At 37.7% G+C, this 25,724-nt stretch overlaps 2 protein-coding genes across 2 annotated transcripts; both read right to left on the minus strand.

Moving 5' to 3' along the window:
- Window positions 1-507: 507 nt before the first annotated feature.
- Window positions 508-16,065, minus strand: copa (COPI coat complex subunit alpha). The gene is made up of 30 exons (XM_061731913.1): window positions 15,889-16,065; window positions 15,616-15,729; window positions 15,464-15,537; window positions 13,762-13,842; window positions 13,016-13,092; window positions 12,646-12,755; window positions 10,935-11,044; window positions 10,407-10,506; window positions 9,717-9,935; window positions 9,334-9,484; window positions 8,622-8,688; window positions 8,452-8,527; window positions 8,173-8,255; window positions 7,260-7,485; window positions 6,839-6,977; window positions 6,284-6,446; window positions 5,998-6,144; window positions 5,595-5,784; window positions 5,383-5,478; window positions 4,626-4,714; window positions 4,318-4,441; window positions 3,947-4,036; window positions 3,743-3,846; window positions 3,290-3,427; window positions 3,031-3,171; window positions 2,694-2,876; window positions 2,382-2,492; window positions 2,119-2,280; window positions 1,830-2,024; window positions 508-850 (listed from the first exon to the last, which is right to left on the minus strand). The coding sequence occupies exons 1-30, from the start codon at window positions 15,926-15,928 to the stop codon at window positions 791-793; spliced, it is 3,660 nt and encodes a 1,219-aa protein (XP_061587897.1). The 5' UTR covers window positions 15,929-16,065; the 3' UTR covers window positions 508-790.
- Window positions 16,066-19,060: 2,995 nt separating this feature from the next.
- pex19 (peroxisomal biogenesis factor 19) lies at window positions 19,061-24,987 on the minus strand. The gene is made up of 8 exons (XM_061731914.1): window positions 24,881-24,987; window positions 22,915-23,000; window positions 22,358-22,520; window positions 22,191-22,276; window positions 21,932-22,105; window positions 21,679-21,849; window positions 21,030-21,074; window positions 19,061-20,576 (listed from the first exon to the last, which is right to left on the minus strand). Exons 1-8 carry the CDS (start codon window positions 24,942-24,944, stop codon window positions 20,490-20,492), a joined length of 876 nt encoding a protein of 291 aa, XP_061587898.1. The 5' UTR covers window positions 24,945-24,987; the 3' UTR covers window positions 19,061-20,489.
- Between the last annotated feature and the right edge of the window lie 737 nt (window positions 24,988-25,724).

Below are 25,724 nucleotides of genomic sequence, written 5' to 3' on the forward strand. Positions count from 1 at the left end.
TTTTATCATGAGATATCCTATCATGATAAAAATGTTTAAAATGAACTAAACTGATTGGGATGAAGAAGACAATCTGTAAGTGTGCTAAAATTAGTTATTCACATAAGCATTCTTACAATTATTCAACTCCATACTCACTTTTACATCCCAGGTGACTCAACATGTGGTCAGTTTATTTAAAAAATGTAAAAAAATAAATAAAAGAATAAATATATATAACACTCTGATATAATAAAACTAAGATTCAGTTTCATTTGCAAGAGCTGTCATAATTTGCATTTATATATTTTTGGTACATTTTTTGCACATTTCTTGTACATATGAGACACGCCCCACTTATCTGTTCATTTTATTTTATTTTATTATCCTCTACTTCAACGTCTTGCTGCTCAGTAGCCTTGAAATTGCCCCTCAGGGATAAATAAAGTTTTTCTGAATCTGAATCATTGGTTAAAACATTTCACATGAAAAGAAAAATTAAATTAAAATAAAAACACCACAATCCAGTCTGATTCAGAAACTTAATTTTATTGTAGTTCTTGCAGATACAGAGAGAATTGATGTGTTATTTTGACTTATTTATGTCAGGAAAAGATAACATTTAGGTTTTTAAACCCTTAATAATGCACACAGTATACAGTCTTCATGCACTACATCTTGCACAAGAAAAAAGCTTTTGGTAGGATAGGAGAGATTTATGGGCTACGATAGACAAGACAGCTACAGAGGTTAACATCATTGTGAGCAAACATTTCTGCTTCCAATCATCATATATTTGAACATCTTCTCCTTAACGGAACTGGAGCAGGCTCACTCGCAGACCAATCACATCCTTGCCGATCTCAGTCACCTGGAGAGAAAAGTAAGATTAACAATTAGAAGATGAATCTTAAAAAAAAACAACATAACACTAAATGGTCAATTGGATAATCCTCAACCTCTCCACCCTGCCTGCCTTCATAAGGTGTGGCTGCACAGCAGCAAGGGGGGGGGCTGCTTTTGGAGAAGGTGCTTGTTCACGTGTCTGGGGAAACTGGGAAATAAAGGAGTTCTGCACTGAAACCCCGTGTCCTCTCTGTCCTGTCGGTCGGGCCCCCGTAGCACTCGCCGTGCTACAATGACCAGTCCACTCTTCCTCTGCCATTGTGGTCGATGACCGCATATAACTTGTTTCTCAATTTGTCAATGACCAGGCTTTCATTTGTTGCAAAGCTGCAGTCTGTCATTTTAGTAGCCAGTTGCATGTTACGGTTCCCGTAATCTGCTGATTTATAGTATCTACTCCCGGACCTCATCGTCTCGCTATCGATAAATCCCACCCAGGTCCTGCCATCCCACTTCAACCTATTTACATCAGCAGACCTGTGTTTAAAGTGTACCTTCGGAAGAGTTCAACAGCTCAACACCCGACTCTGTGACCGTTAACGTAAAAAGGACGGGAAATATGCTAAATTGGGGTAATAAATACAAGGTATCCCGAAATGTAATAGGAGCTTAAGACATCAAACGCTGTGGTGTTCGTTTGCCTGAAGAGCTTTACAGTTGATGAATGGTGACCACTTTGGTTCCCTTCTATACCAAATTTCATCCGTTGATTTCTTTTCACATGAATAGTATTGTGTAAACCTTCAAAGACAAATGTATATAACCAAGTTTATGGAAGAAATATTGACCCATTTATCGTCACGCAAGTTTGAGCTGGAAAGGGTGGCATTAAGTTAGAAAACCTTTGCTTTAAAATCAACTGTTTTGTCGCCGAAAGAATGTAATAGATTATCATTTTGAGGATTTTAGATTGCTGGTGTTTATGTGCAACTGTCCTGATCTACCTGGGTGACTCTGCAGATCTGGCCTTTGTAAGGGGGACAGTAGCAAGCTCCAGACAGTGGGCACTTCTCAACAGGACGTCCACGGTAGAGGGGAACAAAAGAGGCAGCGCACAGGTCAAATGGATTGTGAGGATCGTAGTTCAGCTGGTGGGCATCAGTCAGGGTCTTCTCACAGGCGGCCAAAATCTTGCGGGTCTAAAGGGCAGGAACATATTTAGTTTAGTAAAAAATAAAATGTTTATTTTTACTATTTGAATATTAGAAATGAATGAAAACGAGGTATTACAACCTGCTGTGCAACATCTGGCTTTGGCCCGAGCTCAAGAAGGCGACGTGCAAAGCCTGCGGCTGTCTTGAAGTTCCGAAGTTTGAAGAAGAGGTTCAGCGCTGTGCGCAGCACCAGTACCATGTGGACTGGCTGGAGGTTGCAGTGGGTGAAATAAGCAGCCATCTGCAAGGAAATAACAACCCCGGAAAAACAAAGTATGAAATGCAGAAACTTTTAGTCTATTCAATTTAATTAATTACGGTCATATGGTGTTTGTTTTTTACCTCACAGAGTCTCTTCTGCTGATCTAAAGTTTCTTTAGGCAACTTCTTCCTCTCAACTTCCATGGTCAGACCCACAATGTACTCTCTGCAAATTGTTATCAGCTGCTGAGCCTGAAACACAAAACATTTTTTTTCTAAAAAGGAGTAACATTTATGATTATATGTAGTTGTGTACCTGCATATAACCGAATGTGTATTAGGCGCATTGGGAAGCCACAGCAACCTACAATCATAGCTTGTATCGTATTGCAATATTTTTACACAACATTTGGACATTAAACAGATCGGATTAAAGGCAGGTTTGTTGCTCACCTCTGCAATCTCCTGCTTGTTATCAACCACCAGCAGCGGTACAGACAGCAAGATGGTTCTGAAGCGCTCGACAGCCTCCTCAAAGCGCCCGGATGTGGTCATCTGGTAGCACTGCTGAAGGCGGGCGATGAGATCAGAGAGACGCAGCCCCACAGCCGGCAGCCCCTGCTTTGCTCCACAATCCTAAAGATTAATTAACAAAGTAGAAAATAAAAACATGTTTTATAAATCAAAGGCAAATGGATGAAAAAGCAGCAAGAAGCATGTTGGCCAATAAAAAGATTTTCATGAATAAAACAGGATAAAATATTTAAATTTACAAAATTATCGTTTTTACCTTCCAGTTTCTTTGCGGATGACCACGCAGGCAGGGCAGGGAAGGCAGGCCCAGGTAGCAGGTGCGGCCTCTGGACAAGGTCTGCACAAACAGCGACTTGTAGGGACCAAAGTTCACAACTCCAACCTGGTCATGGAGCAGCTGTAGGTGGATAAAAAAAAATTAAGCTTTAATTAATAAGGAAATATAGCCAAATTGAAATTACTGCATAACGTCAAATGGTGAACTGGAGGGAGATGACGTAACATTATGAACGTACTCTCATAGCAGTTTCAAAGGATCCAGCCAGGATGTGGTCCACTGGAAGCTGGGAGTTGTTACACCACAACTGAGTTGGACTCATGCCCTTAGTGGGTGGGACAAAGAAGCCATCTTCTGTTCCTCCAGCTGGCACATCCTGTAGGAAAAATAAAAGCATTTCTGTTTAAGTATCCCATTTCAAGTAATACAGTGTGCTGGGCTAAATCAAAACATAAATGTATATAAATATTATATATATAAATATATATATGAATCTGTCAGAGCAATGGCTAGCAGCAGTGGCGAGGATATTTGGAAGCTCCAGGTTCTGCCTCATTTCTTTAAGGTTTAAAAGTCAATTTCAAAACAAACAATGAAACCACCTCAAAAGAAAAAAAAAAAAAAAAAAAAAAAAAAAGGGTACTTCTCACATATCTAGTTGTGAGAGTTGTAACAAAGTAACTCATCTCACCAGCTCTGGAGGAAGTTCCACCTCTTCATCAATATCCCAGCCTCCTCCTTCCTCCTTCGCCATACCCTCTTCGCCTAAACCATCCTGGGCGTCCATAAAACCATCTGAGAAAGAGGAGAAAAGACAAATTTACATTTTTTTCATATCTCCTAATTAGCTTACTTAATAGAAGGATTTTCAGAAATGAAATCTCTCTGAATTTACCTTCATCCATATTGAGCTCAGCATCATCTCCCCAGCCCTCGCCTCCAGGAGCATCCATATCCATTTCTGCAGCCATCTGACCTGCTTTCCCTACAACATAAAGCATTGGAAAACACACTTACACAAGCTTTTCACTCCTATAATGTTGATGAGTAAAGGCTTAAACAAGAATATGAAATGATCAAAGTTTTAGACATTTTTTTCCAAACTAATCACAATGAATTCTCCTTAATTTACAAAATGAATGACCAAATATTCCTGTCTTTGATACCTAAATAAAGAAAATATGAATACAATCTACAGTATATATGGTTATTCCACCCAGTATATCAAGTATTTAAATGTGCATCTACACAGTCCTGAAGACTCACCCTTGGCTGGAATCGGTCCATCAAAGAATCCCTTTGGTACAGTGAGCAGAGGCCAGTTGGTGTCCAGAGGGTTGATGGGTGGAGGAGGCTGCAGCAGCTGGGCATTGGGATCGACCTCTGGCACCTAGATTAACGAGTTCAACCACTGAATAACTGAAATTATGAACTGTTTAAAATAGTATATTGGAGATGAAAAATAAATTTGGAGTAAAAAAAAAAAAAAAAAAAAGATTTATCCAACTGCCAGATTACCACAACACTACTTTTCCTGTAGGTAACCAGATAGAGTCACTATTTTGTCAACACACCGTCTCCTTTTCTGGGTCAAAAGTCTCCTTTAGCGCCTCAGCCTCTTCATCCAGCCCATGTGTGGCTGCCGTCAGATAAGCCAGGGACTCTGCAAACGCACAAGTTTGTATACAAAACAGTTTCACATGACAAAAAGAAGGTGAAAATTCTACCAATATTACAGAGAAGACACCAGCTCAGTAGATATTGATCATATTTATAATGCTGTTGAGAAAAAATATTTTCATATGCAAGATTGATTTGTTTACTATTATAATTTGTGGAAATCTGACCAGAATACAAAAGAAATGTCAATATGCTTCTATGACGTAATTTAACTTTTCATAGCCACCCTTGAGATGTTCAGTTGGGTCACAGTTATTCATCATGGCACTGGAAAACGTATTAATAATAAAATTAATATTATTATTATTCTCTGGAAGTTGAAATTCTGATTTATATATTTTCATAATTCTAGGACCAAGTACATCGGCTTGCCTTGAAAATCTAAATTAAGCCTTTTTTCAAAAACTTGTTTAGATGAAACTGTTAAATTTGAGATCCTAAGCATTAATGAAAGATCTAAGATTTCTAATCAAATATTTGATTAGAACTGCTCATGGGATGTATGACATCAACAGAATTGCTCATAAACTTACAGGTAACAAAGTTGGGTACCAGGATAGGTGTAGGTCAGTAACTTTAATGTGCAGAATTACACAGGCAGCAAAGCAGAGAAAATAAGAATTGATTGTTCAATTAGTCAAATTAACTCACTCTGTCCGCAGTTCTTCAAGATGCGGACCCTCTCACTGACGTCTCCCAGGTAGAGCGCTGCCTGGTAGTGGCCACTCATGTCCTTTCTGATCTCAGCTTCACAAAAAAAAAGGACATAGACCTTAAATATATTGTATGTTTGACTAAAATGTGTGTAAACGCAACAGATTTGGCAACAAAAATAATTATTTAGTATGGTAATTGAAACTTACCAATCTTCATCATCTTGCGTAACTTTGCCAAGTTACCAGTGATAAGGTAAAGGAAGGTGAGCTTGTCGAAGTTCTTGGTTCTCTGGTAACACATTTCCACAACCTGGTGGTGACCTTGTAGCAGTGCTGCCTCACCCAAACGCTCCCAGCAGCTGCGCTCATCCAGGGCTTTGGCTGCCTCTAGCGCCACCTGTGATTATAGTTACAAGATGAGCATTACCATGCAGTTCGCCCTGCAGCAGTTTTCTTTTGATTTTTAGCAATGATGTTAAAACTAGAGGGAGCAGTGACTGCAAAGTAACTTGCAACCAAAATATATTGGACTCCAAATAAATCCTCTCATCCCAAACCTCATCTTAATCAGTCATAAATAATTCCTGTGGCAACTTCCATGCAGAATTACCTCAATATTGCCGCACTCCAGAGCCAGGCTAAAGCGAGTCTTCTCATCTTTGACAAAGTGCAGCGCTACTTCTGGGTAGCCCTTCTTCTGCAGGTAGGCAATGATTGACTGGCCCACCAACTTGGCATTACGAACCATGTAGAGCACCTGGAAGGAACCGCAGTAAGAGAAACTACATCAGTGATAACAATTTAAACTAAATTAGTGGCAGCACAATATCAAAGAGGCCAAAAACAGAAGTTAAGTATTCTACATTGATGCATTCACATAAGAGTGAAGAACGCACCTCATCATATTTACGGTTGACCAGAGCCAGCTTGAAGCGGTACTCAGTAGGGTCGATGGTGAGGACACGAGGCCTGCACTCTCTGTCCAGGCAGTAAACACTGTTGCCTCTCACACGGGTCACATAGATGGGCAAGTCCAAGGTCCTAATGATTCCATGATCACTACAGAAAAAGTATCATGTTATTTATTTTGCTGTACATAGTACACTGAAGAACATGTCAGAGTTATTCTGCCATTGTTGCAGACATATTCAAAGAAAATACAGTGCTATGTATTGACAACTAGTTGCTCTGAGAAAAGGTCAGTGCTGAGAATGGGCTTGATTTAAATTTTGAACAGTGATGCAACTACTCCCACTACTTTCTGAGACACCACAACATTGTTTTAATAAAATAAGACATACTAAGACAAAATAAAGTGGAAAATCTGCCCCAATTTGCTCCATTTGTACTGATAAAGTTTAATTGGTTTGCATGTTAAGATATTGACTGTGGTCTGCACATCCAGGTGGAAGCAGTTTACCTGGATAATTAGGAATACAAAAACAACTTACCCAGAGGTAAGGGCATATTTGATGTGGTTGGAGGTGGTGTAGATGAAGACCCCGCTCTCATCCCAAGCTCCGCTCTTTACTCTGATGTTCTCGTGAATGTTGCAAAGACTTTCCAGTTTGCGGTTGCAGATCATAATAGCTGAATGTAGAAATAAAACACACTCAGATTAATCCCAGAAACTACAAGAGAAAACCATCACATTTATTTAAAAAAAAAAAAAAAAAAAAAACAATTTGCCTTACTTTCACAAAATACTGTAAATTTAATCGTAACGGCACCATTGTGATTAGTTTAAATTCTAAACCTTAACCTGAAAAACTACATTAGTGTCTGCCTCTAGTTTCCTTTAGTCAGTCCAAATGAGGATCATGTGCAGCCAGAAATGCCGCTCTGTGTCAAGCTTTCATCTCATCTACCCACCGTGTTTGGCCAGCAGAGCCACGTGGCTGGTGTCAGCGCTCCACACCACGTACTTCACCTTGGCGATTTTGACCGTAGCCAGAGAGCGTTTCTGCTGCACGTCAAACAGGGTGACGCCATCTGCATCGCGCAGCAGCAAGGAGCCTGTGCCTGCGTAGAATATCTCCTCGCAGCTCGGCACCTGGACCTTCTTCACAATTTCATTCTTCAGGTTTTTAATCAGAAGCTGCATTGAAGAACAAGATCTTATATTAACACTAAAAAACAGTATATTTGCAAACACACAATAATGACAAGTCGATAAATTTTGAAACATGAAGTACATTTTTGAAAATGAACATATTGAAGTTGTTGTAGTCACTGGTTCCTGTACCAATCTGTAGATGTGTTATCATCAGTGCTGTTGGTTTATTTTTTTCCTTGTCAGTAAAATAACGCAAAAGTCAGAATATCTTAAAACTTTGTGGACAAGGGCATCATTGGGTGAAGTACACATTAACTTTTGTTGCGTATCCAAAAACCATTTCCTTTGGACAGTTTCCCTCCTCATCAAAAAAGAAATAATCAGAAGGGGATCTTTAAAATTAGATTAATAGTGCACTTATCTTTATATGCAACGGTTAGTATTGTCTACTTTTTGGGTAACTGCAACATATACTGGATATAATTTAAATTAAAACAAATATATAAACAAAAAACACACACTTAAGAAAACAAACGCTCTCAAGCAGCTAAACAAATTTCATGATTAATCCCATAGGGCGAAATTGAGTTATACCGATTTATATTAAATGTGTGCAGGTTGCTAAAGAAATGTTGAAAGATTTACAATGCTTTTTCAACGAATTTTTAACATCTCCCTGCCCTTTCTCTAGACACCGTTCTACGTAGTGAACCTACAAAATAGACTTACAGAGTGCATGCGGTCCAAGACAGCAAATCTGTTCCTTGCCACCCAAACTGCTGTCAGACCAGAAGATCTTTTCCCTTCTGGTGCTGAAAGACACATAGAAACTGTGTTACTTTAGCCACCTAGCACAAATAAGATAAACTCATTATTTGTAATTGCAACTTATTGCAAAGATTATGCCAAAAACAAAGAAGTTTAACATTCTGTAATCAATGAATTACTGATAAAAACCAAATCACTGTTAAGAACGCAAACTAGAGCAATATTGAGGTGTTTCTTTACCATCTGGGTTCTGAGAGTCGCTTTCTTTTGGGATCGAGTACAGGTCGTAAGTGCTGTTCTCCAAGTTGGTTGCTCTCTGCAGGAAGTACAAAGGGTGAGAAAAACTGTAAGGGGAGCAGAATTCAGTTTCTGTGTTGAGGAGTGGGGTGGTTTTGGTGGCAGAAACTTACAGTGCAGAGCAGGACGGCGTTCTCTGCAGGGTTATAAGACATACTGAACACCGGGAACTTGGAACCACTATAAAAAGACAAGACATTTAAAAACCATTATTATTTCAAACTTTTATTCTGACAGTATTGAGCATGAGAGATGTGATTTGTTGATTATATATCATTTTATTGAGGTTAAAACTGTTTCAAGGACAGCTATATAAAATTAAAAATAAATAAATAATCACTTTAAATAATGTTATATAATACACCATTTATATTTGCTTAATTTTTTATTGATTCTATTGTGTTTTTTATTGAACTGAACAAATTTAGACAGCAAACTTTTGGCAGCTAATAAGTAAATATAAGTTAATACTGCACAGAAAAGGGTAGACCATAAAATCAGAGTGGATAGTTTATCCATTCACATATCTGTGTTACAACTTAAAGTAAAAAAAACATTCACCATTGCCGTTTATGTTATCCATCCATCTTCACTACCTACTTTCTCCCATTCAATGTGGCATAATGACTGGACACTATCTAAGCTGTCTTTGGGGGGACAGGGAGAGTAGACCCTGGACCATTCACAAAAGTGTTCAGCATATGCAGTACTAGTATTAAGTCTTTTTACTTCAAATTCTGGCTGCTTTTTGATTGCATCTATCCACTCTTGCCTGAAGTCACTCACAGGCTCCTTTTTCAACCCTGACACAGGAACAGCACCAACCTGCGGAGCTGCATGACAGCGGTGTCCTTGCTACTGTTGAAGTCCAGCTGACGGAGGAAGCGATCCTTTACGTAGTACAGCATGTTGCCATGGACAGCATACGCAGGACGCTCGCGCTCCAGCTTGAATACGATCATACCGCTGTCATGACCTGGACGACAAAACAAACCATCATCAGAACAAAATACTGCCAAGCCTTGCACTGACCTTTTTCTTTGCAATTCATTCTTAAACAACATCCAGTCAAGTACAATAGTACCGGTAGTCACTGGTGTCAAGCGAACTTGAACAATAGTTACAATTAAATTCACTCCGTCTGACCAGTTTCAAAATGGATTACAAACCCCAAAAACATGCACTTATAGGTCAGTATAACATCTTACCAGCTGCAAACAGATTGAGGTTTGGGTGGGCACCTAGTACCCAGAAGCGGTCATGATCACGTCGGAAGGTTTGCACTCCAGTCCTCTTGGACATGTCCCAAACCCGGATGCTCTTGTCTTCAGAGTTGGAAAGGATTAGCTCTTGCCGTGGGTGAAAGACGGCACAGGACACGTTGTTGTAGTGCCCGCGGCAGGTATCGAGCTCCCAAGCCTTGGACTCTAAATGAAGGTTGAAAGAAAGATTGGAATATCAAACTGAATATCTAAAATATAATTGCAAGACTCAGAAAAAGGAGTACACACGGTCAATATTACATGTCAGCACTTTTTTTTTTTTTTTTTTTTACAACTGTTTTCATTCTGATACCTGATCAGTTAATAACATCAGTACTGACCCCTGATGCAGTTCTTAGACCTTGTTCGTCTATAAGCATATCAGTTTTTAAAAACAATATTGTATCAATTTATCCTGCACAGACAGATATAAATTGATCTCTTTTCTTTTAAATTTGAGGAGGAGAGGTAACGCAATAAACAAGCAGCTGTGTGTAATAAGTAGAGAAGTCTCCTAGAAAACTGAGTATCTATGCTTTTGTGGTTTTAGATGCATCAGAGTCTCAGCCTCAGTGGACAATAGGCAGCGTGTTCTCAGTGGCCATTAACTATCGTCAGCCCCGTGGAGTCGCTTACCGTTCATCCTCCAGATCTTCACCTGTCTGTCGTCAGCTCCAGACACAATGAGTGGCATGGTGGGGTGGAAGGCTGCCCAGTTGACCCCACGATCATGACCCTGGACAAGCAAACTCAAATTACATGACAATTTTGCCTCAAGAAGTAATAAAGTAAAAACAAGCTAAGCCTGAAAAAGGAAAAAAAAGTGCAGCAGACCGACTTTTGAAGAAGTACAAGAACCTTTTTTCGAAAACAATTGGACTGAAATTGAAATCTAACAACTCTGATAATGTTTTTACACTCATAAATTCTTTCCCGTTAAGATTTTCCAGCATCACTGATTATTTCTTGAAGTTTCACAGTATAGGAGCTCCAAAATGAATACAGGATCACTGAAAACTGAAAACCACGACTGATCGCTAAAAATCCGTAAAATGTCAAAAGCACTTGCCCTCCTTCACACTTAAGACTTTAAGATGCAGTTCTCCAGAAGGAAGATGCTACACAGTAACAAAACATAAAATATGTATCCAAATTATTGCCAACCTCAAGGACATGCTTCACCACGGCATCTGAGGCACCAAACAGATCAACCCCAGAGATGCCGCGCACCTCCGTCTCCACAGCGCCTGGAGACAGGTTCTTCTTCCTCAGACCTGGAACCATCATTCAGACCGCCGCGTGCAAGGAAGGAAAGCCATTTTCATGTTAAACAGGGCACAACCACAGTGCAGGAGAGGAAGACACAAAAAAAAATTAAAACAAGAGAGAAATTATTTAAGCAACAAAATAAGGAGATGGGAGATAAAATGCAAGACAAAATGACAAGGAAAACTGTTGAACTACTGGACACATACACTGGGTTGAAACACATCAACACAACCTTTGCTTTTCTCATTACAACCAACTTGAGTCTGGAAAAAATGAACATAGTGTCACTGCTGATTTGATTATATGTTACAGAAGAATGAATCAAAAAAATCACGTGGGATTTGATTGGACACCAGAGTGAGATTATTGATTACTTTCAAGACTCAATTTAAGGAAAAGATGGAGGAGAAAAAAGAAAATCTTGAAAACATTGATTGTATTCATGATTTCAGCCCATAAAAATAACGTGGTGACCAGATAGCTCAACAGCCAAGACATGAAACTCGGGGAAAGGAGTGGCACTAGGAACCCGGGTGCAGGTGTGGATGTTTCCAGGAAGAGCTTGGGACAAGGGTGACACAGGGAGTGTGGGCTTGGCTGATGGAGGTGGGGTGGGTGGTGGTGTAAAGACGTGCTCTGATGGGGCATTGGGTGAAAGGAAAATGAGGACAAGAGTTTGTTGTCTTAGAGTTGCATGCATATCATGCATTGTTTCGGTTAGGAGACATGTGTCACATGCAACATAAACAAATACTACAATGTTGTAATTATGGGTTAGGAGTGATAACAATATTATAACAATGGCCATGTCGTACTTTTAGTAACAGAGCCAAGCATGCAAGTGAGTTGGGAAGAAAGGGATTATTTTGACACATGAGAATTTACATTTGTTTTAACACAATTATTAGTTGTTTTTTAATATATTGATGAATATATTTGAATATATTTTCGAAAACAATTTAACCATGCACCAACAAAACAGATTAGACATTCAGCATGGAGATTTCCATGTGAAAATGGTACATGCTGTAGTTTTGTGATATGGGTTAGAGTTTTTTAAAATTCACCACAGATGGATGCAATCATGCTCATCACACAAGAGACTTCAAACAACACTAATCCAGGATAGATGAGTTACAGGTTTATATCTTAACACAGTATTACAATATATATAAAAATAAAAGTAGATGAAATCCAAGAAAGTGTTTAGTAGGTGCAAAGACAAGAAATAAGAAGCAAGAATATATATATATGTATATATAAAAAATAGACTTCAAGAGCATGCAGAGGCACAGAAACACCCCTCCAATTTCTATTTTTCTATTACACTATAAACATCATATCTGATATCACAGTGTAGCACTACATTGACAAATACCACACAATACATTTCTTTGCTGGTACAGCTAACTTCTTTGTCCTAAAAGGAGAGGTGTTTCTGCAAACAGCCCACAGAGATTTGTCCTGTACAATGTGGAGAGGAAGAAGAGGTTCAGGAGTAGACATCAGTCCTGTTCCTGCCTTCTTCCTCATCCATTCAACCACTCTGTCCCCTCCCACAAACCCTGCCCACTGCCCCCTCTGACCCGCTGTCCCCGGCCCTCACCAGAGATATCCCACACTCGCACGGTCTGGTCCAGACTGGCTGACACCACCAGGTCTTCAGATGGGTGGAACTGGGCACACATCACGTAGTGATTATGGCCGGTCAGCACGCTGCAAAAGACAAATGAATGAATGAATGAATGAATGAATGAATGAAATGAATGAATGAATGAATGAATGAATCAAATACTGCCATTTATTCTTTTTTAACCAGTGGCTGGCCTTTGTACAGCCAGAATACAAATTTATAATGGTTGTGTTAAAAACCACGTATACAATCAAGTTTTGATTTACAACACAAAATGTCAGGACTTTACACAAGAAAATGTATATTAGAGTCTAAAGTATTTTTTAACCTGCAAACACCTTACCATACACAGGTCCTGGACTGCCAGTTCCAGATACGGATGGTCTGATCATCTGAAGCACTCAAAATCCAGGGATACTCCTACAGGCAAGTTACGAATTCACAACTTTACTCCAAACAATATATAGATTAGAAAACCACACAGTGTTACACTGCTGTAGCATCCTAGATCACAACAAACAAAACCAAATGAATCATAGCATACATTTTCCTTTGATACTTTGAAAATATACTACTAATTTCAGAAGTTTAACAATATGAATAGAGGCCACTCTTGCCTCTGTTTCTCATTTAGTTTAGCTTTTCCCTGCTATCAAAAGATCAAAATGAATGTTAAGAATCTGTTTTGTGGTGGAAGAAAACTATATTGCTAAAAATAATCAAGATTTTCCAATGCAGCTACTGATTTTTTTTTTCTTAGTTATGCTGCTTTAATCTTTTTCTGGAGTGTGTTTCTTCTGTGATGAAACTTGTGATTGCTGTTCTTCATATTCACATTATCTCAGACGAGTCTCTTCACTGCATTAAACAACATGCGTGTCTGTACTGCATTAAATAAACACAATTACGATCAGTCTTTTTTTGAGGGGGCAGCCTTGTATACTGGTAAAAGTAAAACATATTAAAATGAATGCAAATCAATGCTTGGGTTGTGAGACCCAGATTCACAGAACTAGTTGTTACAGATTTTATTGGGAACTGTTTTACAGTGGAATCAGATCAAAATATTCAAATTGCAGAACAACTCACATGATGAAAGAAGGTGGTTCTGATATAGTCCAGGTGTCCCAAGAGGGTGAAGAGGCAGCGCCTCAGTTTGTAGTTCCACACCTGGTAAGTACAAGTGTGTTTATTCAACAGTAATAATTGAATGACAAAAAGTTAAGACAAAAACATCGTGACAAGAGCCGACAACAATTGCATACAAGTTAAGGAAAAAGCCATATTTTTCCCACAATGGGGAAATTGCAGTTTGCAACAATATGCAGAACGAGCACTTTAAACCACTGCACTTTTACTGTTTTTATGTCCTTTTTTTTACTGAGCGTTTTTTAATGTTTTTTTTAATCCAGTAAGCAGAGTACAGTCTTTCTATGTTTTTTTATGTAATGTGTTTATTATTTGTCTGTCCTTTTTTTCTCTGTGCTGTGTTGTGCTGCTGTGAAAAATGAATTTCCCCTCGGGGATGAATAAAAGTCTACCTACCTACCTAAATTAAGCTTTAGTCAGAATAGGGCTGGGCGATATATCGAGATTTTAATATATATCGATATATTTTCAAATGCGATATGGTACGAGACAATATCGTTTATATCGATATAGCTTTTTTTAATGATTTTGATATAGCTTATTTTGTGACAAATTGACTTGAATGTTTTATTTGAGATTTGCACAAATGTTTTGTTATTTGCACAACTGTCCTCAGGAAAAGTCCACCTGTTACTGTCTACATTGTATTAATTGCCCAGTGTATTTTAATTTAATTGTTATGCAGGAAAAGGGATATTTGTTTTATTTTATTCAAGAAGCATTTTTATTCTATATATGCAGGCAGTTTATTTTTATTTAATTTGTTTTATACATTTTTATATTGTGCAGACCTCTGTTGATAAAGGTACCTGTGTGACATTTGGCACGAGGCATTGTATTAAAACTGACTGTTTTTTTAAGGGTTTGCCTCAGGAAAAAAATGAAGCTAACAGAGATGCTATGCTATAATGCTTTGGGGGAAACCCCAATTATGTCACAGAAAAAATATCGATATATATCGAGTCTCCATCACTGGAGTTAAATTCTGGAATGATGCCAACATAAATTTAAAAACATGTCATTCTTTTGTTGTATTTAAGAAAATGGTTTGTAAAGCTATTTTTGAAGCTTATAAGTGCAATTGACCATCTGTAAATGTTTCTTTGCTTTTCTATTGTTTCTTTGCCTTTGATTGTTTCTTTTCTTTTCTATTCTGTTTTTGGTTTTCTGGAGGTCGGTAGCCAAAAAAAGAAAGTTGGTAATATAGGATAGGCTTTTATAAGCATTTTGCTTCAGCCTATGCCTTTTCAGTTATTGTTCAACACATTTTATTTGGTTTTGTATGAAATGTTAATGCTGTGTACAATGTTTTTTTGGTGTTGTTTTGTGTTGCAATGACTGAATAAACTTAATTCATTCATTCATTCATTCATTCATTCATTCATTCATTCATTCATTCATTCATTCATTCATTCATTCATTCATTCAGTATCGCCATTCAGCTAGAAAATATCGAGATATGACTTTTGGTCCATATCGCCCAGCCCTAGTCAGAAGGTCCAGCAGACGTTTAGATGAGCGTGGACATGTTTCTGACATCCAATGCAAATATCATTACATAAAAAAATATATAATACATTTCTAAAGCTTGCCATACTTGTAACACATGACCTGCTGCTTTTGCATATCACAGAAGACTCACCTTTATTTTGTAATCATCTCCTCCAGACACAAAAAGCGGCTGCTGTTTGTGGAAGTCGATGCCTCTGACGGGACCTGCCCACAAAGGTACATTAAAAACACTTCATTTCAAATCAGGAAAACATAATGTTACATAAGTTAAACCACACTCACCATCATGCTCATCAAACTTGTCGATCAGCGTGCACATCCGGTAGTCCCACAGCTGGATCACCCCGTTGTGCAGGCTGGCCAGAACCCACGGCCTCTTGGGATGGAAGCTCAGCCCTGAAACGTAACGCAGCAGGTTCTGTTATAATATCAGACACTTTACACGACTGTAAACCACCTTACTTTGTAATGATAACAATAAAAACAATAGTTAAAATTGGTTATAAATGAATAATACGTTAGCATTTGTGCTAAATGCTGCTGACGCAGTCTTACCTTTAACACGGGCCGACTTCGTTTCAAATTTCGTTAACATCGTCACTGAAATACCGTGCAGGACTTAATTTGAAGTCTGCGGTTAAGAAAATCATCCAAATGTAGCAGAAAGCTTCTCTAGCTGTCCGACTGTAGTCGCACCTTCACCCAGGTCTCCTTTTTCCTGACACGTAGACGTTTCCGGGTTCCGGTTGTGGACAATAAAGTTTTGCCCTGCAGTGAAACTCTGACGTGGCGTTTCCATGACAACGTCCCATAGAAATACAACTTCAAACAAAGTATAACATCCACCGATATAGACGGTTTTTTTTTTAAAGATGAAGATAGATAAGATATAGATATAGAAGATAAGCAAGTTTGGAATGAGCTACAACACATGCTCAACTTGAAATATTTACCCTCTCTTAACATGTTCAAACATATGTTAAAATCAGTTTTCACAGAACAATGTCATTGTTTTTAATCAAGTGTCATCCTTGTCATGAATTCTTTTTAGCTTTCTGATCCTTGTATGTTTTATGTTTGTTTCTTGTTTTGATATTTTTTTATTTTTTGTAAAATTACTTGTCCTTGTATGTATTTTCTTTTATATGAAACTGAATTTATTTTTCTGCTACCATCTTGACCAGGACTCCCTGGCAGAAGAGATATTGTACCTCAATGGGACTTTCCTGGATAAATAAAGGATAAATAAATAAAAAGATATAGATTGATAGATAAAGATTAAAGATAAAGATGATTTACATTTTACTTATTTAATTTTTCATTTACTTTTTTTCACATTTTATTTATTCACTCGTTTATGTGTCATTCTCCCTACTTCTGTTAATTTCTCTGTCCAGAGAAAATTCCAGAATTTTATATTTATTTTTTTGTTACATATATATCGTAACTGATGTTCTTTTTATATAACTTCTTCTCAATAAAAAAAAGCTTAAAAAACTTTTTTGTTAAAGAAATATAACCTCTAGAACGGCATTTCTAGTTACATAGACAATACATTATAAAGATATGTATATTAGATACATTGTCATAATGTATCTAAACGGATCATTTCTAGACTTGAGAGAACTTTATTTAAAACGATGTAAGAAATAGTTGAGTGTAGATAATTGTTATGTTTGCAAAACGAATGTAGAAACGATGGATCACCTGTTTTTTTGGATGTGAGATCATTCAAGTCTCTCATTAAATTAAGTTTCTCCATAATTTAATATTATCCAGCTCCATCAACATAGATTTCTTTTCAAAACATTCAAGTTGGTGTAATTCTTGAGAATAAAAAAACATGAATTTTTAGTGAATAATTTGACCATTCTTACAAAATACTATATTCACAAGTGTCGCTTCGCTAAATCCCCCCCTTTATGGACTGCTCTTAAATCTCCTTATTTCAACAGTAACACTAAAACACATAAATACTCCCCTTGCAGTCGAATTGTATACTCTGATTACAACTCAATTTATCCTGAACCGCTTGTACTTGTCAATATGATGATTTTCCTTCCTTATTTATTAAGGACACATTTTTCATTAATTCTTTTTTTATTAATTTTTTTTCTTGTTATATTTATTTATTTTCTTCCTTTCCCTTTATGCAATCTCAATAAAATAGGAGCTGTGATTATTCTCTCAATCTGATGTATTTATGTTTACATCTGAGTTTGTCATTGTTCTTGTCAAATAAACTTTAAAAATTTAAATTGAAATAAAGAAAAAGTTGAACAGGGGAAAAATGTGTTTATGTAATAGCTGCTCTGGATTTCTCAATCAAAAGCATGATTTTAAAGAAGGCTTTTTTTTCAAAAGATGACAGTTCATTGAATGGTTTGTGATGTTTTGGTGAAAATACGACATGGACTCCGTACAAAGGCCCCCTGTCAACCTGTTTAGTTGGCGAGTCCGGGTATTTCACCTGATGTGGGTTGGGAATTATAAAAAAAAAACACTGAAGATTTAAATAGCTCACCTACTGATATATTCCCAGGCTAAAGCTTGGAATATTTTTCTACATCTGAGCTCTGTTAGTCTTGCAATGACTGAGGGGGTATTCATATCCCTACAGTGTAAAAGGATTTTAGAGAGAAAATATCTGTGTAAAGGTATAATAATTTAGCAATGTAATGTCCCAAGTATGTTAGATAATCAAGAACTGAGATGTTGGAAAAATAAGAAAAGTGATGTAATGTTTTGGAGTGCTGGAATCACAATCTTGACTTCAACCCAAGTGAGATGCAGTTGCATGACCTCAAAAAAGGTCAGTTTAATAGAAATCCCACTAGTTGACACAAACGTCAACATCTAATGTGGTTATCTTGTTCTTGAGTGTATTCTTGACTTCTGCTGACGGTGTGAGGGAGTTTTTCTTGACCAGGGGGGCGATAATGACATCATCCACTGTAGTTGTCTTCCTTGGGTTTCCTGGCCATTTGATATTGTTGAGCTCAAGTTTTTTGAGTGTACCATTTGGCTAAACTTAGGTTTTGTGCTCTTCAGTATGGACCTTTTACCCAGCTTTACCTTGCACATCCATCTCTTTGGACTTCATACTGGTATATCCAGTCAAACAGCTGCCAACTGTCAGCGCAGTTCCAGGTATAAACTCCAGACCTTTTATCTGCTTCATTTATTTTGGAGTACTGAGAGTACAAACAGCAACGGGTCAATCAACTTCTTGTCAATTAGTTGTCCAAATACTTTTGATCCCCTGCAAATTGAGGTACTTTACTTCAAAAGTCTTCAATTCAGAAATAATGCCATATTTTTTGTGCATCATCCTAAATAAAAAGCTGAAAGAATACACTACTTCCATCTTACTTATATTGTTTTATTTCAAATCCACCGTGGTGGTGAGTAAAGATAAAAACGTTTTTTGTGCAATTACTTCTGGACCCACCTATCTCAATATTGTGTAGTAATATGTACATAATTAACCTAAAAAAAAAAGTTTAGCATCAATGTGATCCATTGCTATATACACAATATAATAGGGAGCAATGCAGCATATTTTTATAAAATGGTGATCATTTGCGGATGTAAATTGTTTAATGCACTCAAACAAGAGTGCCAACAAATGCACATCATTTGCCTCTGAGTGTAGTAAATATGAAGCTTCAAGTATAAGTTTATCATTTGCTAAAATTACTTTAGGAGCAATGATGACAAACCACAAGTCAGAAAAACAAAGTTGTGTTGTATCACTTTTAATTCATATATTTACTAAACAAAGTAGTACCAAATAAACAGGTTATTTATTTTTTTATTTATTTTAATTTTCAATACAGTGCGTTTGCACCGAGAGGCCGATAGCTTGCTCTCCCCATCCGGTGACGGTATTTATAAACCTCCACAGCAGCCTCCCATCAGCTGTGTTAGATGACCTCTTTTCAGTGCATAGCTGACTAAATCCTTTGTCAGCACCCTTTTATTATACAGATATTGGTGGGTCATTTCTCGACCTCTCTCTATGGTAACCGAGGTAAAACTTTTGTCTGCTGGCAATAGTAGCCAATGAAAAGTGGTTGCCAGTCGTAAACAACACAGCAATCGCCACTCAAAAGTGCTACCATCAGCCTGTTGTCTTACTAAACAATCCATCTGCATGAATTACGTTTCCATCCACGTCTGACACAACATAATGTTAACAACTCCGTCAACTTTTCTAGAAAGGCCATAATATCCTTTTAGTGAGCATATGCTTGTTCTGTCGAGTGATTATCACTGAAATCCAGCTTTGGGTGTTTGCTTTAGGTTTCTGAGTATTCATACCAAAAGAAACCACCAAATTTTTAAAACTATGGGAATCACACTCACTTTGCAAAGTAACTCAAAACCACAATGATCAAAGTAACACAGCAAAGGTATCTGGGAATCATAATCTCAACAATTTCAGATGGAATGGGAAATTGGTCTCATTAAAAGGTGCTGGAAACTTCACAAGGTATTCAATTCTCTGTCATCTTTTAAATTATAATTAAAAGAATAAATCATTTATACACACACTTGATTAGTTCAATCCTGTACAGAAGTTAGATTTTTGTTAAGTGTCAGGAAAATTACGACTAGTGAAAACCTTGGGATGACATTGCAAATTCACATTAGATGGATAAGTGCTGAGCTGAATGATGGTAAAGTGTTCAGTTTATAAAACACTATACAATAAGCCTTTCATAAAGTCCTTATGAAAGGTACCGTTTTAACCTGTGAGGTGGTTTGATAGCATTTACTCTGAGGCTAAACAGTGTGCAAAAAGGAGAATTAAGTGTTCATTTCTTCTTACAGGAGGAATTATATTAAAATGTACTGTGAAAAGGCCGTGGGAACAGCTTACAAACTATTGCAGGGATGTTCAAAATATTCTCAGTTGTGCAGTCAGTGATGTTACAGAGAAGAACACATGGTTGTGTTGTGTTTCCTGGTGGTTTTCGTGGCTCCTTCTGGTTATTTCCACACACTTTCTTCTTGAAGGACAACCGTAGCAATGGTCTGGTCACCTACTGCCCGACCTTTCATTCACTGTGTGTTGTCCCTCCCTGACGCTGACACACACACAGAGTGACCTTTACACTCCAGATCTTCTCACAGAACACACCATCACCTCATCACATGATGGAGCACTGCTCTGCTGGTCCGGCTCCAGATGCTCCCGGGAGATTTAGGGACTCCAAGTCAAAGTTAAAGCCAGGAGGCTGAGGAGAGTAAGATAATAGAAGAACCCAGTAATGCAGAAACCTTCTTGAGAGCTTTGAATTCTTCACAAAATACAAATTTTCCCAACATAGTTTCTATATTTTAGGAGATGTACATAAAGAGATAAAGAAAATAAACTCTTGAAAATATAAACTGTGCCTGTAGGCTGTGAGCAACAACAGTTGGTTTGTTTGTCTTCATGTGAACAAAAAAAGAGGAGAGAAAAGTCACGTGACTGCTGAATCGGCTACATGGGTTCATGACAGCTGTGTTGTGACAGTTTCATTGTACAAGATGAGGCCTCTGTTTTTTTTTCCTGTCAAGAAACCATGCAGGTGTTTTCTAGATATTTTGAGAAGAATCATTTATGGTTTTAATTCAAACTAAATCTGAAAAAACTCTTTCTAAGTACTTCAAAGCTAACACAGTTCCACACAACCAGGCGAACTTACCGCATCACCTGCCAACTCCTTGGGTGGCTGGCCAAGTTCTTGCAGCTGTAAGTGAAACAAGAATGATCAACATTTAATTTGATTTTCTTAACATTTTATAATGCATCGTCTACACTGATCAGCGACAACACAAAAACCACAGAGTAAAATGATTAGCAGCAAAGTCATTCTAGTTACAGTGCAATGTTCTGCTGGGGGAACCTGTATTCTCACATTCACATGGATGTCACTTTGATATTACCTCTCTTTCACATAAAACATACTGCAAAACAAATAAAAGAAAAGGAAAGTCATCCTTTGTTTCCTTAATAATTTTCACTTCATGTGCCTCTACGCTATTTAAAATATTTGGATACAGTTTTACAGCTTAATGTAGGAAAATATGTGGCAGAACTAAAATGTACAGAAGGTACAGGAAGAACCACTGGGGGGAGAAAAAACAAAAAAAGATTAAAAAAAAAACTCCCAGAGAGTCAGAGTAAGAGGCAAGAATGGACTAATAGTGGCTGGAAGTAGTCAGACATTAATAAGTCATTAAAGGGACCTTCTAATGTTGAGTTGAATAAAATAAAAATACTCAAAGAGAAAACTCAATATTCTAAATTAAATATTAATTAACCGTGTGTGACGAGACATGAAGCTGCATCACCTTTTGCATCAGGTCCATAATGTGCTCAAAAGTTCTCTCTTTATCTTCTCCTCTCTCTTCCTCCTTCTCGAAGAGCTGGCAAATGTCTCCCATGATTTTGGCCTGCTGGTCGTAACGCTGGTAGTCCTCCCCACTAAGGGTTGGCTTGTTGGTCTCCAACCACTCGGGGTACTGCAAGGGTCAGTGACAGTTACAACAAAGACTGAGATGGATACTAAAGTGTGCAACATCTGCTGTTTAAAAAGGGACAAACCTTGGTGCTGATCTCTTTGAGGGACGGATAAAGCACTTCCTTAGAGAGCAGATTCTGCATGATGGATTGCATGATGGGCAGGATGTTCCCTTCCTCACCACCTCCTTCTCCACCCTCCTCCAACCCAAGACCTTCAAGCGCTTTGACCAGGTCATCTCCGGCTAGTCCTGTGGTCTGAAAACCGTCACAAATTTTCCATAAATCAGTTATTTCTGTCTAAACCTCTTCAAAACAATCCTGAACTTCCGACTTGCCAGACCTGAAGGTTGTCTGCATTCTTTGCAAGGCCACGGAGCGTTTCCTTAAGACACGAGGTGAACTCTTGCTGGGAAGCAGTGTCAGTGCCTGTTGAGAACACAGATGGCATTCAGGGTACTAGAAGAAAAATATACAGTACATAGGCCACCCACAACAGATAGGTCTTACCAACTTTGCCCGCAGCCTCTGACAGTTTGTGGAAGTGCTGGATCAGTTCTGGCTCCTCCTGGGCCAACTCGCTCATGGCCTTCTCCCACTCCTCTTTGGCCTGGGCCGCCATGTCTCCTTCAAAGAGAGTCTCAAAGAGCTTGCAGTCCTCAAGCAGGGGGGGCTATGGGCAGTTCAAATAAAGCAGTAAAACAGTTTTACTTTTAAATACAGTAGGCACAGACTGTGTTCAAGCAATACAAAAATGACACCAAAAACCATCAAACGTTTGAAACTGCAACAAAAAAAAAAAAAAAAAACTTTATCTTTATAGTCTAAAGAGAACAACAAAAGTAAAAAGCAAAGATTATGGTACAAAATATACATAAATATATTTTTTTACTGTCTCAAAATCCTTAAACTTTAGCCTGAAAACTACCTCATGTTAAAACATTTTAAGTATCAAAGTTGTTGCAGAAGCTACTTGTGAACAACATATTTCACAATGTGGCGACAGAGTACAAGTACAAACCACCCAAAAGAAAACAGGCAGCTGAAGCACGGAAGCAGAGACAGACCTTTTCTCCACTTTTGGCCGATGCAGAAGCTGCAGCAGGTTCAGGGGCTGGAGGAGCAGATGCCTTGTCAAAGTCATCCAAGGCACCTGAAAGAGAGACAAAGTATTAAAATCACTCTTATACCCATGTAATTATTAATTCGTTTATTCTAATATCCTTTCATTTTGCCCACCATATTCCAACAGATCTATTTTATCCCACAAGTTTCTTGTGTTTATTTAAACGTATTCTCTCCAATCCACTCGCAGCAACACATTGTCCTTGACCTAAAATTATGATTAATTTATAAATAAAAACTTTAAGTAGCAACCACTCACAATAAAAACTCGGTCAGTTTATTCATCTCAGAGAGTAAGAAAAACAGAAAATCCCAATTCAGAGTCACAAATTTCAGTTCCACTACATACAATTATCTTTTTAATTAAGTTTTGATGAGAAAAACAATATTATGTAGACTCCATCTGCAGTTAGACAAGCACACCAAGCCCAATATTTAGCATCAATTTACTGAAAAAAATGTATACATTCAGTCATTAATAGCCATCAAGTAAAAGTCTAATTTTACAACAGATTTTGACAATTCATGCAACAAGTAAACAAGGATTATGATGGAAATTTTAATTGTAGTATTTGTGTCTTTCTACTAAAACAACTAAAAATAACTGAATAAAAAAAAAGTGTTTTGCCACACAGAGCTTAGTGTGAGATATTTATAGTGCATTAAACTACAGCAAGCACTGAGATGTGAGGAAAAGGCCAATAAATACACCTGTTGTTAGAGAAATCATAGTCACTGACAGTTAAAGCCGTCTCTGAAATCATCAGGTTTCATTATATCTCTTCCACAATATCTTTTCAATAAAAATTGAGAGAACAATAATTTTTGTGGATTTTGGAATTGTTTTTTTTTTAATATAGCAAATGAGCAATAATATCCAAACACTGAGACATTTCTCCAAATCCAGATGAGATTTTGTTTACACACACGCCTTCTCAAAAAGAAAGAGTTGCTCATGCAGCTATCTTAGTTTTGATTCAGACACAGCTTTTTAAACCAAAGTCTTTTGTTATTTTTTGATCACCTGATTACAGTTTGAATTTAAAATGTTGTTTTTAAGAATCTGCTTGTTATAGCAACTGTGAAAACCCCATCACAATGTGTCTTTGAAGAGATGTAATTTTGCTTCAGATATGAATACAATGTTTTGAAGTAAACTGAAGTGAATTAACATGCATAACTAAAATAACTGTCAGTAAAAAGCGTTTTAAGATTCATAGATCAAATGTATTATCTGTACACAATTCTTCCGAAGTTTTTACTCTTAAATCACTGCAGAGTTGATCTGTAAGCTTGCCAACAAAAGTAGTTGCAGCAAGTTTTGCAAAGGCTTTTGTCTAAATGACCTAACAGGTTGTTTTGGGTGTGGGTGTGGGTGTGGGTGTGTGTGTGTGTGTGTGTGTGTGTGTGTGTGTGTGTGTGTGTGTGTGTGTGTGTGTGTGTGTGTGTGTGTGTGTGTGTGTGTTTACGAGAGCAGTGAAATAGCCAGAAGAAATTAAATCACCAGGAATCCACCAGCAAGGAACAAAAAATAATAATATTTAAACAAAGTTGACAACAAAGACAAAATATCACCAGGGAGACTGATAATAATAAAACCTGCTGTGCTGGTTCTGATAGCTCTCACAATCTGACCATGAACCAAAACTCTGATATTAACCGTCTGGTTGCTCAAATGCACCATCATACTCAACTAAAAAAACAGTATAATACTCATTCCTAGTACTGGAGTACATGTACCAAATGTAACCATAAAAACTGTTGCCACATAACAACAATCAACCAGAACGACCTACAGCACTACATGACAAGTTGTTGCTCTATTGATGTGGTTACTCCGCCTGCTCCTAAAACCCCAGCAACAAAACCGACTCCACTATTCTCCAAGATACATTTGGTGTCTCTTACTGTCCAATAACTCGTCCAATTCTGCATCGTGTCCAGCGGACGCCTGTCCTGTTCCTGACGCCATGATGCTCTCCCTGAAGCTGCCGCACACCGACCTGGCTGCTGCAAAAACGTGCACGACACTGCGACGTCATACCGTCGAGGTTGACTCGAAATCCGGCGCCATCTAGTGGCAGGGACAGAAATTACACAAACATTATAAGATTTTTTTTCATTGCCTTATTACATATTATTATATTTATTACATTAAACACGTACCTGCTGTACTCTACTGCCCTTATTTTTAACAACGTGTGATTTTTATTATTTTACCTCTTTTCTTATCATTTTATTTCATTTATTTGTTATTTAAGCGTATTCTTAAATTAAATACTTTCTGAAAACCGCGAATGAGTTGTGTACCTGCGGTACGCTAATGCCCTTAGTTTTCAGCAACTTGTGCTTTTTATTTTACCTTCTTTTCTCATAATTTTATTTCAATTTATTTGTTATTTACTTATGTCTTGCCGCTTTTAATGTCGATGTAGAGCACTTTGAATTACCTTGTGTTGAATTGTGCTGTATAAATAAACTTGCCTTGCCTTGCCTTGCCTTGCCTTGCCTTGCCTTGCCTTGCCTTGCCTTGCCTTGCCTTGCCTTGCCTTGCCTTGCCTTGCCTTGCCTTGCCTTGCCTTGCCATATAAGCAAGTTTTCAAACAAAAGGTACATATTTTGTTATATGTATTTATCATTCATATGATCAAAAATGGTTTTCTTGTATTTTATTTATTTTTTTATTTATTTATTTTTTACAGGATCACCACCCACCTGACCCCACGTGATGAAGCCCATAAACGGAAACCAG

The sequence above is a fragment of the Cololabis saira genome, chromosome 10 (assembly GCF_033807715.1).
Source record: "Cololabis saira isolate AMF1-May2022 chromosome 10, fColSai1.1, whole genome shotgun sequence".
In the NCBI taxonomy this organism is placed as follows: domain Eukaryota; kingdom Metazoa; phylum Chordata; class Actinopteri; order Beloniformes; family Belonidae; genus Cololabis; species Cololabis saira.